At 35.5% G+C, this 15,672-nt stretch overlaps 2 protein-coding genes across 2 annotated transcripts; both read right to left on the bottom strand.

Moving 5' to 3' along the window:
* Window positions 1-4,344: 4,344 nt before the first annotated feature.
* On the bottom strand, window positions 4,345-4,500 carry LOC110311216 (keratin-associated protein 20-2-like). Its single transcript, XM_021184461.1, has one exon. The coding sequence runs from the start codon at window positions 4,498-4,500 to the stop codon at window positions 4,345-4,347; it is 156 nt and encodes a 51-aa protein (XP_021040120.1).
* Window positions 4,501-12,968: 8,468 nt separating this feature from the next.
* LOC110311200 (keratin-associated protein 20-2-like) lies at window positions 12,969-13,220 on the bottom strand. The gene is made up of 2 exons (XM_021184439.1): window positions 13,184-13,220; window positions 12,969-13,111 (listed from the first exon to the last, which is right to left on the bottom strand). The coding sequence occupies exons 1-2, from the start codon at window positions 13,218-13,220 to the stop codon at window positions 12,969-12,971; spliced, it is 180 nt and encodes a 59-aa protein (XP_021040098.1).
* Between the last annotated feature and the right edge of the window lie 2,452 nt (window positions 13,221-15,672).

Raw genomic sequence — 15,672 nt, 5'->3', positions numbered from 1 at the left:
GAGTGGAGTGTTCAGAGGAAGATTAAGCAGTAGGTTTCTGGAGTTTGTGTTTCAACATCTGCCACAGGCCTTTTATATACCTGGATGATTGGTGGCAAAAACCATAGGCATTATGACATCACACACTAGTCTGTCATATGCTTCAAGAAATATCAGGGTTGCCACAGTGTTCATGCCAGTAAACAGTGCATAACTGAGATAGTTGTGCACATATGTTAGGATGCCAAGGTCAGATCATGAGATTTAACATGAAAATTTGGATGTATTTTCAAGACTGTGGTTCATTCTATATTTAGTTTATTTAATACACACAAATTCTACTGTGCCATAATACAAATCATTGAAATCCCTCCCTCATTTTTATGTCTGTGTGCTTTGTAGTGCTCCATACTAAAAACTTACTGTTTTCCTTGCTCCAATATATTATTATAAAATAAGTATGTATTTCCTAAGTATTTCCGATAAAAAAATGATCCTGTCTTTAGTTATGTTATTGGTAAGTTGATGACTTTATATATACATAAATATATTTTGTAATGTATTTTAGTCTATTGTGTAAATTCTACTGAGCATCATAGATCTTTCCACCTTGTGATAAGTTCTTCAATTTCTAATTTGTATGCTTGTTTTTGCTACTATATTTCAGTTTCTATTACTTTGATTCTGTGGTATACTTTGAGGTCAGATTCTGTGGTAGATCTAGCATCTCCTTTCTGCTTAGTGTTGTTTTTGCTCTTAGAGTCCCCTTCTGCATTGATGTGATCACCAGGATTGTGCTGTCTAGATCTGTTCAGAACAAAATTGGAATTTTTATGGAAATTACATGAAATGTATACATTGGTTTATCAAACAACACATTTTGTTTGTTCAGTAATTTGGCTGATCTATAAACAGGATATGTCATTCCATGTCCTAGTTTTTTTCTTAAATTCATTTTCCTCAAAGTAACTGGATGTTACTAATTATTATGTTTAGCAACATGAGGCAAACTGAAGAAGGTAGACCAGTAGTATCTAAGGTACCTTTAGTGTTTTATACATGTTTAAATGTCAGTCTGTGTTGTTGATGTCACCTCTGTTAGGCTGACCTCATACTAGGTTATGCTTCAATTAGCAGAAAAGCTGAACAATTCCAATTGGATTGAGGGGAATTAGACAATAAATAGTAAGATACAAGTTGGTTGGTTAGAGCAATGGTGTCCTAAGGGTCCTCGTAGCCATGGCAAAATGCCATGACCTAAAGCAAGCTGAGGAGGAAAGGGTTTATTTGGCTTACATTTCACCATCACTGTTCATCACTGAAGGATGTCAGGACAAGAATTCAACCAGGGCAGGAACCTGGAGGCAGGAGCTGACACAGACTATGGTTGACTATTCCTTACAGGCTTGCTCATCATGTATTCTCAACATGAGTTCTTATAACATCCATGACCACAAGTTCAAGTTGGCACTACTCTGAAAGGGCCAAGTACTCTCTCATCAATAATCAATAAAATGCCCTACGGGCTTCCCTACTTCCCTATTTTATGGTGTAATTTTCGTAAGTGTGATAAAGTGATTCACTCCTATCATAGGTCTTTAGGTTGTGTCAAATCTCCATTGTCCCATATCAACATGACAAGCACATGCCTCTTAAACCACAAACATTCCTTTCATATTTATTCTCCAGATCTCACAAATAAACCACAAATAACCTTAAAATTCTCAGTGTTTTTACAGATGCAAACATATTAAAAGTTCAGTAGCTGCAATATATAGACAACATTTTTAAAATTCAGAATCCTTTTGAAAAGTTTAAAATATTTCAAGTGTGAGTCAGTATAAGAATTAAATTAAACTGAATACATTTTTACTTCAATTGGATGAACCATGGCACAATAAAAAAGCAAAATAATCTACCAACAGTGTAAATAACATATTATACAATACCTAGAATTCACCTTCAATCTTCTCAGCTCTTCTAAACACCTGGGTCCCCTCTCTCCCTTTGCTATTTGCAGTATACACAGCTGCAGCTTGTCTTCTGTGCATGGGCAGGCTGCACTGCACTGCTCCTGCTGCTCTTCTTGCTTGTCCCATGGTAATGGAATCAATGCCTTTCCCTCCCAAAAAATTTGCATCAATAGTTGGGTATTAATGTAATATGCCTAAGCATGGAGCATGTTTACAGATTTTGAATTGGCAAAACAGGTGAATGCTTTAAGAGTCCCTTATTAGGCTTCTTTAGAAGGAGTGTGGAAGATAGTGTTTCCAAGAGCAATGTGGATTATGACTGCCTAGTTCCAGAGTTTTCAGAGGAGAAGAATATAATTAAATGACCTAGAGTCCATTCTTGTGATATTTTGCCAATCAATGTATCTGCTTTTTCTGAAAATCTGAGACTAAATATAAACTTTTGGATTAATTGTGTTGGCTTTGATGTTTCCATAGTAAATGCAAAACCAAGAGTATCCCTTCTCCTGCTACCTTCATAATCTGATTTAGAGTTTTCAGCTACTTCTCCTTCACTATGTCTACCTGCATGCCATCATGCTTCCCTTCATTATGAAATAGGACTACATCTAGAAACTACACACAAGTCCCAATGAAATGTTTTCTTTTTAAGGATATGTTCATGATACATCTTCTCGGTTATAGAACATTGACTGGGATGTATGTATGATAAGGAATAGAGTTGAGATGAACGTATCCAAAACTCATTGTAATTAATTTTCACTTAATACAGAATTTTTATATTTAACACTTTTATGGAAATTTTTAAAAGAAAAACCCTTCAAGGTTTATGTCATATATAGAATCAACTTTTGAATTTTGTTTTTGTGTGTATGTTTGTATGTGTGCTTGCACAATATCCCAGGAAACTAACAGGCACCAGCAAAAGTTATACATGGAATAGAGAATCATGAAAGTAATATTATGAATGAGAGATGAAGATTGAGGAGGGGTTGTGGGAGGGAGTATAGAGAGGTATAAAGGAGAAGTAAATAAAATGACCAGTGTCTATGAAGGAATATCATGACACCCAAATAGATGTCTTATAGGCTAGTAAAGTACATCAGTCCACAATCAAACCTAGCAGATTAAGTGGAATCAGATGGAGATTTAGACTAACAAGAATTCCAGATACCACACTGAATGCTTCTACCTCAATATGTAAGTTGGAGAGCAAATGTAAACTATCGAAGCTCCAAAACCCTCCCACGAGAACACCCTAACACATGGTCCTGTACACATACATATACACATGGTCTCATGCAACACACACACACACACACACACACACACACAGAAACACGGACATGCATGATGTCAAAAATAAAATAAATGAGTAAAAACACAATGAAAAAAAACTTTTCAAATATCAAGCTAAGAAAGTTGTTAAAACAAAACTATCGTATAAAAATAGGTTCTATACAAATCAAGAAAATGACTATATCATAAGAGATATTAATGCAAAATATGGGTTGTTGGGAATATTATACCATAGCTAAGCTAACCAACTAAATGAACATAAGTGGATAAAAATAAGCTGAGAATTAGAACAGGTGTTTTTCAAAGGCAAAGTTACAGGTGGACAAATGGACAGAGTAATGTTCTACTTCACTAATATCTCTGATCTCCAATTCAAAAACAATGATGATATTTCAGCCCAAAACTGTTAATACTGGAGAGAAGAAAGAGCAATAGAAGAGGGCACCCTTCTCAATTGTTGATGGAAATTTTACTTGATGTAGCTATGAGAAAAATAGGATGTGACAGATTATCTTGAATTCAAACTGCTTCTTATACAATACGATGAAACCCAGGAATCTTAAAGAAATAGATACACTGCTAAGTTGATTGTCACATTGTTTATAATGGTCACCTTATAAATACAACAAAGTATCAATCCTTATGTGAATGCTGAAAACAAGTATTTCCTTCCTTGAACTTTCTGTCCTCTTCTTTCCTCTTCCTGCTTATCTCCTGCCCATCTTCTTACATATCTTCCTCTCTTTTCCTCCACACACTTTCCCACAGATACCACCTCAAAAGTGACCAAGACAAAAGCATAGAATATGCAAAAATTATTTTATTGAGTTTATTTATTTAATTATTTGCTGGTATACATTTTTAAATCATAAATTGAGATTTAAAGTAAAATCACTTTACAGAGTATGATGAAGGTATCATAAAACATGATCATGGTCCAAACTCAGATGAGTGATTAGATGACTGTGTTAAATTTCAATTGTTTTAAATATTTTGTTTTACAGTTAACATTTTTGAAGACACGTTTGAGTTTCTGGTGTGAAAACCCTTGAAAGGCTTCTGGTGAGAAAGGCTGGGGATCTGCATACTGTCCTCAGTAGAAGCCATAAGACCAGTATCTTCCACAGCACAGTGGACGGCAGCAGCCATAACCATAGCCACCATAGCCACAGCCATAGCCACAGCCATAGCCACAGCCATAGCCACAGCCATAGCCCAGGCCTCCATAATATCCTCCGTAGTAGCACATGGTGTCAGGAGTGGAGTGTTCAGAGGAAGATTAAGCAGTAGGTTTCTGGAGTTTGTGTTTCAACATCTGCCACAGGCCTTTTATATACCTGGATGATTGGTGGTAAAAACCACAGGCATTATGACATCACACTAGTCTCTTATATGCTTTAAAAATATCAGGGTGCCACAGTGTACTAGCCAATCAAAACAGCATAACTGAGATAATTGTGCACATATGTTAGAATCCCAAGGTCAGCTCATGAGACCCAGCATGAAAATTTGGGTGTATCTTCAAGACTATGGGTCATTCTATATTTAGTTTATTTAATACTCACAGTTTCTACTGTTCCATATTACCAATCATTGAAATCCCTCTCTCCTCTTTATGTCTGTATGTTTGTAGTGCTCCATACTAAAAATTTATTTTTTCCTTGCTCTGCTTTGTTATTGTAAAATAAGCATATGTTTCCTAAGTATTTTTGATAAAAATGATCTGGTCCTTGGTCATGTTATTGGTACGTTGATGACTTAAGTTCAACACAAGCATATTTTGTCATGTATTTTACTATATCATGTTAATTCTACTGAGCATCATAGATCTTTTCATCTTGTGATATGTTCTTCAATTTCTCATTTTTATGCTTGTTTTTACTATAATTTTTCTGTTTCTATTACTTTGATTCTGTGGTATATTTTGAGATCAGGTTCTGTCGTAGATCTAGCATCTCCCTTTCTGCTTAGTATTGGTTTTGCTCGTAGAGTCACCATCTGCATTCATGTGATCACTAGCATTGTGCTGTCTCCTTCAGAATAAAATTGGAATTTTTATGGAAATTGCATGACATCTATACCTTGGTTTTTCAAACATATGCATTTTCATGTTAGTAATTCTGCCAATCTATAAATAGGTTGTGTCATTCATATTCTATTTTTTTCTTCAAATTATTTTCTTCACACAGAATTACTTCTCCATGGGAGTCACTTTTTTAACTGTGCTAAAGTAGTTCAGTCTTATCATAGGACTTTAGTCAATTTGTGTCTAATTGATACCAACTCTGTAGTGTTGTTGACCCATATGCACCTGACTAACAAGCCCATGCCTATTAAACATAAACTCTCCTTACATATTTCCCCCATAACTCAAAATTTTTACAAAAACTTAGAATTCTCAGTATCCTTTTTCAGATTCAAAAACATTAAAATTCCAGTACCTCTAATATATGTATTTTTTTTAAAAAATCCAGAATCTCTTTTAAATGTTTTAAATATATCATCTGTGGGCTACTGTAAGACTTAAATTAAACTGAATATACTCTTATTTGAATTGGGAAGAATTGAGGGCATAGTCCCAATCAGATAAAAGAAAAATAATCTTCCAATAATCTAAATAACACTTTGTACAATGCCTACTATTCACTTTCAGTCTTCCTGCCTCCTCTCATCATCTGGATCACTTCTCTCACTCTTCCCGCTGCAGCACATGCAGCTTGTCTTCTACACATGGGCAGTGCCTGCTGTCCTGCTCCTGCTGGTCTTCTTGGTTGTCCAATGGTAATGGAATCCACTCCTTCCTCCTCCCCCCAATTTGGTATTGATAGTGGAGTATTAACATGTAAGAGCTAACCATAGTTTTGGTTAGCAGAATATAGACTTTGGATTAGCAAAAGAGGTGAGTGCTTTAAGAGTCCCTTATTATGCTGCCTGAGTAGGAGTGTGGAAGATAGTGGTGCTAAGAGCAATGTGGATGATGACTGCCTAGTTCAAGAGTTTTCAGAGGAGAAGAATATAATTAAACGGCATGGAGAACATTTTTGTGGTATTTAGGCAAACCATGTGACTGCTTTTTGCCTCTACCTGAGGCTTAATTTAAGTCTTTTGGATTAATCATGTTGACTTCCAAGTTTGAACAGACCATGCAAAAGTCAGAGTTTCCCTTCTGCTGCCTGAAGCTTCAGATTTAAAACTCTCAGCTACTTCTCCATCACTGTGTCTGACTGCATGTCATCATGATTCCCCTCATGATGAAGTAGGACTACATCTCTGAATGATATATCTTCACAGCAATAGAACATTGGCTGAGATGTGTGATAAAGGGACGAGCTGATATGAATATCTTCAAAATTCATTGTAATGAATAAATTTATATTTATTAATATATATTATATATAATATATAAAATATATATAAAATAAAAATTAAATAAAATTATATAATATAGAATTTTGCATTCAAAACAGTTTTATAGAAATATTTTTTTAAAAAACACAAATGGTTCAAGGCTTAGTTCATATATAGAATCAACATTTGAATTGTATGTGTCTCTCTGTATGTGTGTGTGTGTGTATGTGTGTGTTTGTGTGTGTGTATGTGTGTGTGTGTTTGTGTGTGTGGTATATGTGTTTGTACAATATCTCATGAAACTAAACAGCAACAGAAGTAATTGTAAATGGTATAGATAAACATGAAAGTAATATTATACATGAGAGATTAGTGATTAAAGTAGAGGAGGGGTTGGGGAAGGTAGTGTGGAGAGGGATGAAGAAGAATTAAATAAAATAACCAATATCTATGAAATAATATCATTACACCCAAAGCAGATGCCTTAAAGACTAGTTGAGTGTGTTATCCCACCATTATACCTGGCAGATCAAATGAAATTAGATGGGTAGCCAGACTAACAAGAATTCCAGATCCCAGCTTGCATGTTTCTACCTCATTATGTAAGGTGGAGAGCAAATGAGAAAGGTAGAAGCCCCCAAATGAAACCCCTTCCACAGGACACACTGCAAATGATCATGCATAGATACATGTTCACATGAACACATGGAAGATACACACACACACACACACACACACACACACACACACACAAGAACTCAGAAATATAAAGAAAAGTATAAAAAACTTTGAAAGAGAAAACTTTTCAGAGATCCAGCTAAAAAAGTTCTGAACAACAAAAAACACTGTGTAAAAAAAAAGTGTCACACAAATGAAAATGAGTATATCAGGAAGGTGATTAATGCAGAAATATGAGTGGAGAGTGATATACATAACTAAGCTATCCAGGCAAAAGAATATAAATGGAAGCTAAAATAAGTAGAGATTTAGAATAGGTGAGTTTCAAAGGAATAGATACAGATGGACAACTGGACATAATAGTGTTCTACTTCACTAATATCTCAGAGATATGACTAAAACCAAAATGACATTTCAGTCTACAACTGTTAGATAATTAGTATTGGAGAGGAAAAGATCTATAGAAGAGGGCATCCTTCTCAATTGTTGATAGAAATGTAACTTGGTGTAGCTATGAGAAAAGTATCATGTGGCATGTTTCCAAACACACAGAGAAGTAACATGATCTAGAAGTTACACTGCTTCTAATACAATGAGATGAAAATCAATGAATCTTAAAGATCTATGTACCTTACCAAGGTTATTGTTACAATCTTTATAATAGTTATGTTATAAATACAAGATAATGAACATCTGTATTTGAACACTGGCAATAATTGTTTCCTTCTCTCTCTAATTTCCTCCCCTCTTCCATATTTCCCTCCCCTTTTCTTCTCCATTTCTATCTCCTCAAATATCTTCCTCACTTTCACTCCCCTCACACATTCCCATAACTACCTCGACACACATGACCAATCAGGTACAACAGCACAAAAGATACAAAAAATAGCTTGTAGAGTTTATTTATTTAATTGTTTGATGATACACAATATCAGTTTGAAGCACTGGGCAACAGTTAAATTTATAAATATTTTATGGACTACGATGAAGATAACATAAAACATCATCATAGTCTAAATTCAGATGAGGAATTAGATGACCATGTTGAATTTCAATTATATTTTATATATTTTGTCCTAAAGTTAAAAAATTTGAAGATGTTTTTTAATTCCCGGTCTGGAAATCCTTGGAAGCCCTCTGGTTAGAAAGGCTGGGTATCTGCATAATGTCCTCAGTAGAAGCCACAGGAACAGTATCTTCTACAGCACAGTGGGTGGCAACAGTCATAACCATAGCCACCATAGCCACAGCCACAGCCACAGCCACAGCCCAGGCCTCCATAGTAGCTGCCATAGTAACACATGGTATCAGGAGTGGAGTGTTCAGAGGGAGATCAAGCAGTAGGATTCTGGTGTCTTGATGGAATCACCTGCCAAGGAGCTTTTATACAACTGGATGTTTGTTAACAAAACCCACATTTATTATGACATCACACAAGTTGCTACTGTGCTTCAGAAAACATCAGGGTTCCATAGTTTACTGGCCAAACAACACTGCATAACTGAGATAATTGTGCTCATACGTTAGGATCCAAGGGTCAGATCATCAGGCTTTATCATGAAAATCTGGATCTAGTTTCATTCTATAGTTAATTTATTCAATACTCATGAATCTCTACTGTGCCACAGTACAAATCACTGAAATCTCTCTTCTCTGTATGTCTGTGTGGTTTGCAGTGCTCCATACTGAAAATATCTTTTTGTTTTCCTTGCTTTGCCTTATTATTGTAAAATAAATATGTATTTTCAAACATCAGATAAGAAATGGTCTGGTCATTGGTTATGTTGTTGGTAAGTTAATGACCCTTATTATATACATAAGCATATTTTGTCATATAATTTTACTATGGTAAGCTAATTCTACTGATTTATGAAAATAGTAGATATTTCCATCTTATGATATCTTCTTTAATTTTTCATTTGTATGTCTGTTTTTGCTATTATTTTTCAGTTTTTATTAATTTGATTCTGTGGTATATTTTGAGATCAGATTTTGTGGTAGACTTAGCATCTCCCTTTCTGCTTAGTGCTGTTTTTGCTCTTAGAGTCACCTTCTGCATTCACATGGTCATTAGGATTGTGCTGTTTATTTCAGAATAAAATTGGAATTTTCATGGAAATTGCATGAAATCTATACATTGGTTTATCAAACATACTCAATTTCCTGTTAGTAATTCTACCAATCTATAAACAGGATGTGTCATTTTATATCCTAGTATTTTTCTTCAAATTATTTTCTTCAAAGAAACAGGATGTTACTGATCATTATGTTAAATAGCATGAGGCAAACTGAAGAAGGTGGAGCAGTTGTAGCTAAGGCAGCTTTAGTATTTTATGCATGTTTAAAGATCAGGCTGTGTTAATGATGTCACCTCTGTTAGGCTGACCGCATACTAGGTTATGCTTCAATTAGCAGAAAAGCTGGACAGCACCAATTGGATTGAGGGGGGTTAGACAACAAATAGTAAGATACAAGTTGGTTGGTTAGAGCGATGGTGTCGTAAGAGTCCTCCTTGCCATGGTAAAATGCCATGACCAAAAGCAAGCTGAGGAGGAAAGGGTTTATTTGGCTTACATTTCACCATCACTGTTAATCACTGAAGGATGTCAGGACAAGAATTCAACCAGGGCAGGATTCTGGAGGCAGGAATTGACACAGACTATGGTTGAATATTCCTTACAGGCTTGCTCATCATGTATTCTTGAGTTCTTATAGCATCCATGACTATGAGTTCAAGTTCGCATTACTCTGAAAGGGCCAGGTACTCTCTTATCAATAATTAATCAATAAAATGACCTACAGGCTTGCCTACTTCCCCATTTTATGGTGTAAGTTTCATAAGTGTGATAAAGTGGTTCACTCCTATCATAGGACTTTAGGTTGTGTCAAAGTGATACAAACTCTCCATTGTCCCATATCAACATGACAAACACATGCCTCTTAAACCATAAACACTCCTTTCATATTTATTCTCCAGTTCTCACAAATAAACCACAAATAACCTTAAAATTCTCGTGTTTTTATAGATGCAAACACATTAAAAGTTCAGTAGCTGCAATATATAGACAACATTTTTAAAATTCAGAATCCTTTTGAAAAGTTTAAAATATGTCAAGTGTGGTTCAGTATAAGAATTAAATTAATCTGAATACATATTTACTTCAATTGGATGAACCAGGGCACACTTAAAAAAGCAAAATAATCTATCAACAGTGTAAATAACATACTATACAATGCCTAGAATTCACCTTCAATCTTCTCAGCTCCTCTAAACACCTGGGTCCCATCTCTTCCTTTACTCTCTGCAGCACACTTAGCTGCAGCTTGTCTTCTGTGCATGGGCAGGCTGCACTACACTGCTCCTGCTGCTCTTCTTGATTGTCCCATGGTAATGATATCCATGCCTTTCATTCCCCCCAAAATTGTATCAATAGTTGGGTATTAATGTAACAGACCTAAGCATGGAGCATGTTTACAGACTTTGGATTTGCAAAACAGGTTAATGCTTTAAAAGTCCCTTATTAGGCTGCTTTAGCAGGAGTGTGGAAGATAGTGTTTCCAAGAGCAATGTGGACTATGACTGCCTAGTTCAAGAGTTTTCAGAGGAGAAGGATATAATTAAATGAGCTAGAGACTATTCTTGTAATATTTTGGCAAATGATATATCTGCCTTTTCTGAAAAATCTACCTAAGACTAAATGAAATATAATACTATTGGATTAGTGGTGTTAGCTTTGAAGTTTCAACAGTCCTTGCAAAACTTAGAGTGTCCCTTCTCCTGCTGCCTGCAGAACCTGATTTAGAATTTTCAGCTACTTCTCCATCACTATGACTACCTGCATGCCATCATGCTTCCGTTCATGATGAAACAGGCCTACACCTAGAAACTACATATAAGTCACCATGAAAAAAATTTTTTTTTAGGTTATGGTCTTGATACATCTTCATAGTTATAGAACACTGTCTGAGATGTATGTATGATAAGGGATAAAATTGAGATGAGTGTGTCTCAAATTCATTGTAATTAATTTTCACTTAATATAGAACTTTTACATTTAAAACTTTTTTATAGAAATATTTAAAAGTAAGAAAAATGTTTCAATGCTTATGTTATATATAGAACCAACATTTGAATTGTGTGTGTGTGTGTATATGTGTATGGTGTGTATGTTTGTATGTGTGGGCTATGTGTGTTTGCACAATATCCCAGGAAACTAACAGGCACCAGCAGAAGTTAACATGGAATAGAGAATCATGAAATATTATGCATGAGTCATTAAGGTTGAAGAGGGGTTGTGGAAGGGAGTGCAGAGAGGGATGAAGGAGAAGTAAATAAAATGACCAGTGCCTATGAAAGAATATCATGACACCCAAATAGATGTCTTATAGGCTAGTAAAGTACATCAGTCCACAATCAAACCTAGCAGATTAAGTGGAATCAGATGGAGACTTAGACTAACAAGAATTCCAGATACCACACTGAATGCTTCCATCTCTATATGTAAGTTGGAGAGCAAATGTAAAGTATAGAAGCTCCATTCCCCTCTCATGAGAACACCCTAACACATGGTCCTGTACACATACATATACACATGGAACACACACACACACACACACACACGATGTCAGAAATAAAATAAATGAGTAAAAAACAATGAAATAAAAAACTTTTCAGAGATCAAGCTAAGAAAGTTCCTTAAACAAAACAATTGGATAAAAATATGTCCTATACATATCAAGAAAATTACTATATCATGAGAGGTATTAATGCAAAAATATGGGTTGGGAGTGTTGTACATAGCTAAGCTAACCAACTAAAAGCATATTAGTGGATACAAGAATAAGCTGAGATTTTGAACAGGTGTTTTTCAAAGGCAAAGATACAGGTGGACAAATGAACAGGGTAATGTTCTACTCACTAATATCTCTGAAATGCAATTAAAAAACAAGATGATATGTCAGCCCAAAACTGTTAGATAGTTAATCCTGGAGAGAAGAAAGATCAATAGAATAGGGCACCCTTCTGAATTGTTGATGGAAATTTAACTTGGTGTAGCTATGAGAAAAATAGCATGTATCACGTTTGCAAACACACAGAGTTGTGACAGCTTATCTTGAATTCACACTGCTTCTTAGATGAAACCCACCGAATGTTAAAGAAATAGATACACTACTAAGTTGTTTGTCACATTGCTTATAATGGTCACCTTATAAGTACAACAAACTATCAATCCTTATCTGAATGCTGAAAACAAGTATTCCCTTCCTTGACCTTTCTGCCATCCTCTTTCCTCTTCCTGTTTCTTTCCTGCCCATCTTCTTACATTTCTTCCTCTCTTTTCCTCCACATACTTTCCCACAAATACCACCTCAAAACTGACCAAGGTAAAAATCACAGAATATGCAAAAAATATTTTATTGAGTTTATTTATTTAGTTATTTGCTGATATATATTTTTAAATCATAAGTTGAGATTTAAAGTAAAATCACTTTACAGAGTATGATGAAGGTAACATAAAACACGATCATGGTCCAAACTCAGATGAGGAAGGAGATGACTGTGTTAAATTTCCATTATATTTTAAATATTTTGCTTTACAGTTAAAATTTTTGAAGACATGTTTGAGTTTCAGGTGTGAAAACACTTGGAAGCTCTTCTGGTGAGAAAGGCTGGGGATCTGCACAGTGTCCTCAGTAGAATCCATAAGACCAGTATCTTCCACAGCACAGTGGACGGCAGCAGCCATAACCATAGCCACCATAGCCACCATAGCCACAGCCATAGCCACAGCCATAGCCACAGCCATAGCCATAGCCAAGGCCACCATAGCCACCATAGCCACCATAGCCACCATAGCCACCATAGCCACCATAGCCACCATAGCCACAGCCACAGCCACAGCCATAGCCCAGGCCTCCATAGTATCCTCCGTAGTAGCACATGGTGTTAGGAGTGGAGTGTTCAGAGGAAGATTAAGCAGTAGGTTTCTGGAGTTTGTGTTTCAACATCTGCCAAGGACCTTTTATATACCTGGATGATTGGTGGCAAAAACCACAGGCATTATGACATCACCCAAGTCTCTCATATGCTTTAAAAAGTATCAGGGTGCCACAGTGTACAGGCCAGTAAACAGTGCATAACTGAGATAGTTGTGCACATATGTTAGGATGCCAAGTTCAGATCATGGGACTTAACATGAAAATTTGGATGTATTTTCAAGACTGGTTCATTCTATATTTAGTTTATTTAATACACACAAATTCTACTGTGCCATAATACAAATCATTGAAATCCCTCCCTCTTCTTTATGTTTGTGCATTTTGTAGTGCTCCATATTAAAAACTTATTGTCTTCCATGCTCTGATTTGTTATTATAAAATAAGTATATATTTCCTATGTATTTTTGATAAAAAAAATGATCCTGTCATTGGTTATGTTATTGGTAAGTTGATGATTTAATATATACATAAGTTAATTTTGTAATGTATTTTACCCTATTATGTTAATTCTACTGAGCATCATAGATCTTTTCATCTTGTGATATGTTCTTCAATTTCTCATTTGTATGCTTGTTTTTGCTACTATTTTTCAATTTCTACTACTTTGATTCTGTGGTACATTTTGAGATCAGATTCTGTGGTAGATCTAGCATCTCCTTTTTCTTAGTGTTGTTTTTGCTCATAGAGTCACCTTCTGCATTGATGTGATCATCAGGATTGTGCTGTCCAGATCTGTTCAGATCAAAATTGGAATTTTTATAGAAATTGCATGAAATCTATACATTGGTTTATCAAAAAATTCATTTTTTTAGTAATTCAACTGATCTATAAACAGGATGTGTTATTCCATATCCTAGTTTTTTCTTCAAATTATTTTCTTCCAAGTAACTGGATATTACTAAAAATTATGTTTAGCAACATGAGGGTAAGTGAAGAAGGTGGAGCAGTAGTAGGTAAGGTAGCTTTAGTGTTTTATGCATGTTTAAAGATCAGGCTGTGTTAATGATGTCACCTCTCTTAGGCTGACCGCATACTATGTTATGGTTCAATTAGCAGAAAAGCTGGACAGCACCAATTGGATTGAGGGGAATCAGAGAACAAATAGTAAGATACAAGTTGTTTGGTTAGAGCGATGGTGTCATAAGGGTCCTCGTTGCCATGGTAAAATGCCATGACCAAAAGCAAGCTGAGGAGGAAAGGGTTTATTTGGCTTACATTTCCTCATCACTTTTCATAATAAAAAGCAGCCAAGACAGGAATTCAAACAGGGCAGGATTTTGGAGGCAGGAGCTGTTGCAGTTCCATGGTAGCATAATCCTTACAGGCTTGCTCATCATGAATTACTCAGTTTGATGTCTTACAGCATCCAGGACAACAATTCTAGAGTTTCCAATACTCTGGAAGGGTTGGGTTCTCTCTCACAAATAACTAATTAAATGCTCAACAGTATTGCCTACTTCCTCATGGAAGACAGATTCTTAACTATGATGAAGTGATCCAATTCTATCATAGGATGTTAGTTCGTGTCAAATTGATACAAACTCTCCAGTTTAACTGATCCATGTCAACCTGAGAAACACATTCCTGTCAAATCACAACTCTCCTTGCATATTTATCCCCAAAGCCTCACAAAAAAACACAAGTAAATTTTAAATTCTCAATGTGTTTATAGATTCAAACACCTTAAAATTTCACTAAGCATTTGTTGAAAATACTGTCCTTTTTCCACTGGAAGGTTTTAGCTCCCTTATCAAAGATCAAGAGACCATAGGTGTGTGTGTTCATTTCTGGGTCTTCAATTCTATCCCATTGGTCTACCTGTCTGTCGCTATACCAGCACCATGCAGTTTTTTATCACAATTGCTCTGTAGTAAAGCTTTAGGTCCGGCATGGTGATTCCACCAGAGGTTCTTTTATCATTGAGAAGAGTTTTTGCTATCCTAGGTTTTTTGTTATTCCAGATTAATTTGCAAATTGCCCTTGCTAACTCAGTGAAGAATTGAGTTGGAATTTTGATGGGGATTGGATTGAATCTCTATATTGTTTTTGGCAATATAGCCATGTTCACTATATTAATCCTGCCAATCAATGAGCATGGGAGATCTTTCCATCTTCTGAGATCATCTTTGATTTCTTTCTTCAGAGACTTGAAGTTCTTATCATGCAGATCTTTCACTTCTTTAGAGTCACACAAAGGTATTTTATATTATTTGTGACTATTGTGAAAGGTGTTGTTTCCCTAATTTCTTTCTCAGCCTGTTTATTCTTTGTGTAGAAAAAGGCCTCTGATTTGTTTGAGTTAATTTTATATCCAGCTACTGCAGTGAAACTGTTTATCAGGTTTAGGAGTTCTCTGGTGGAATTTTTAGGGTCACTTATATATACTATCATATCA

This window comes from Mus caroli, chromosome 16 (genome assembly GCF_900094665.2).
Source record: "Mus caroli chromosome 16, CAROLI_EIJ_v1.1, whole genome shotgun sequence".
NCBI classification, from domain to species: Eukaryota; Metazoa; Chordata; class Mammalia; order Rodentia; family Muridae; genus Mus; species Mus caroli.
The sequence above is the reverse complement of the archived record's forward strand: the minus strand, read 5'-3'. Positions and strand labels throughout refer to the sequence as shown.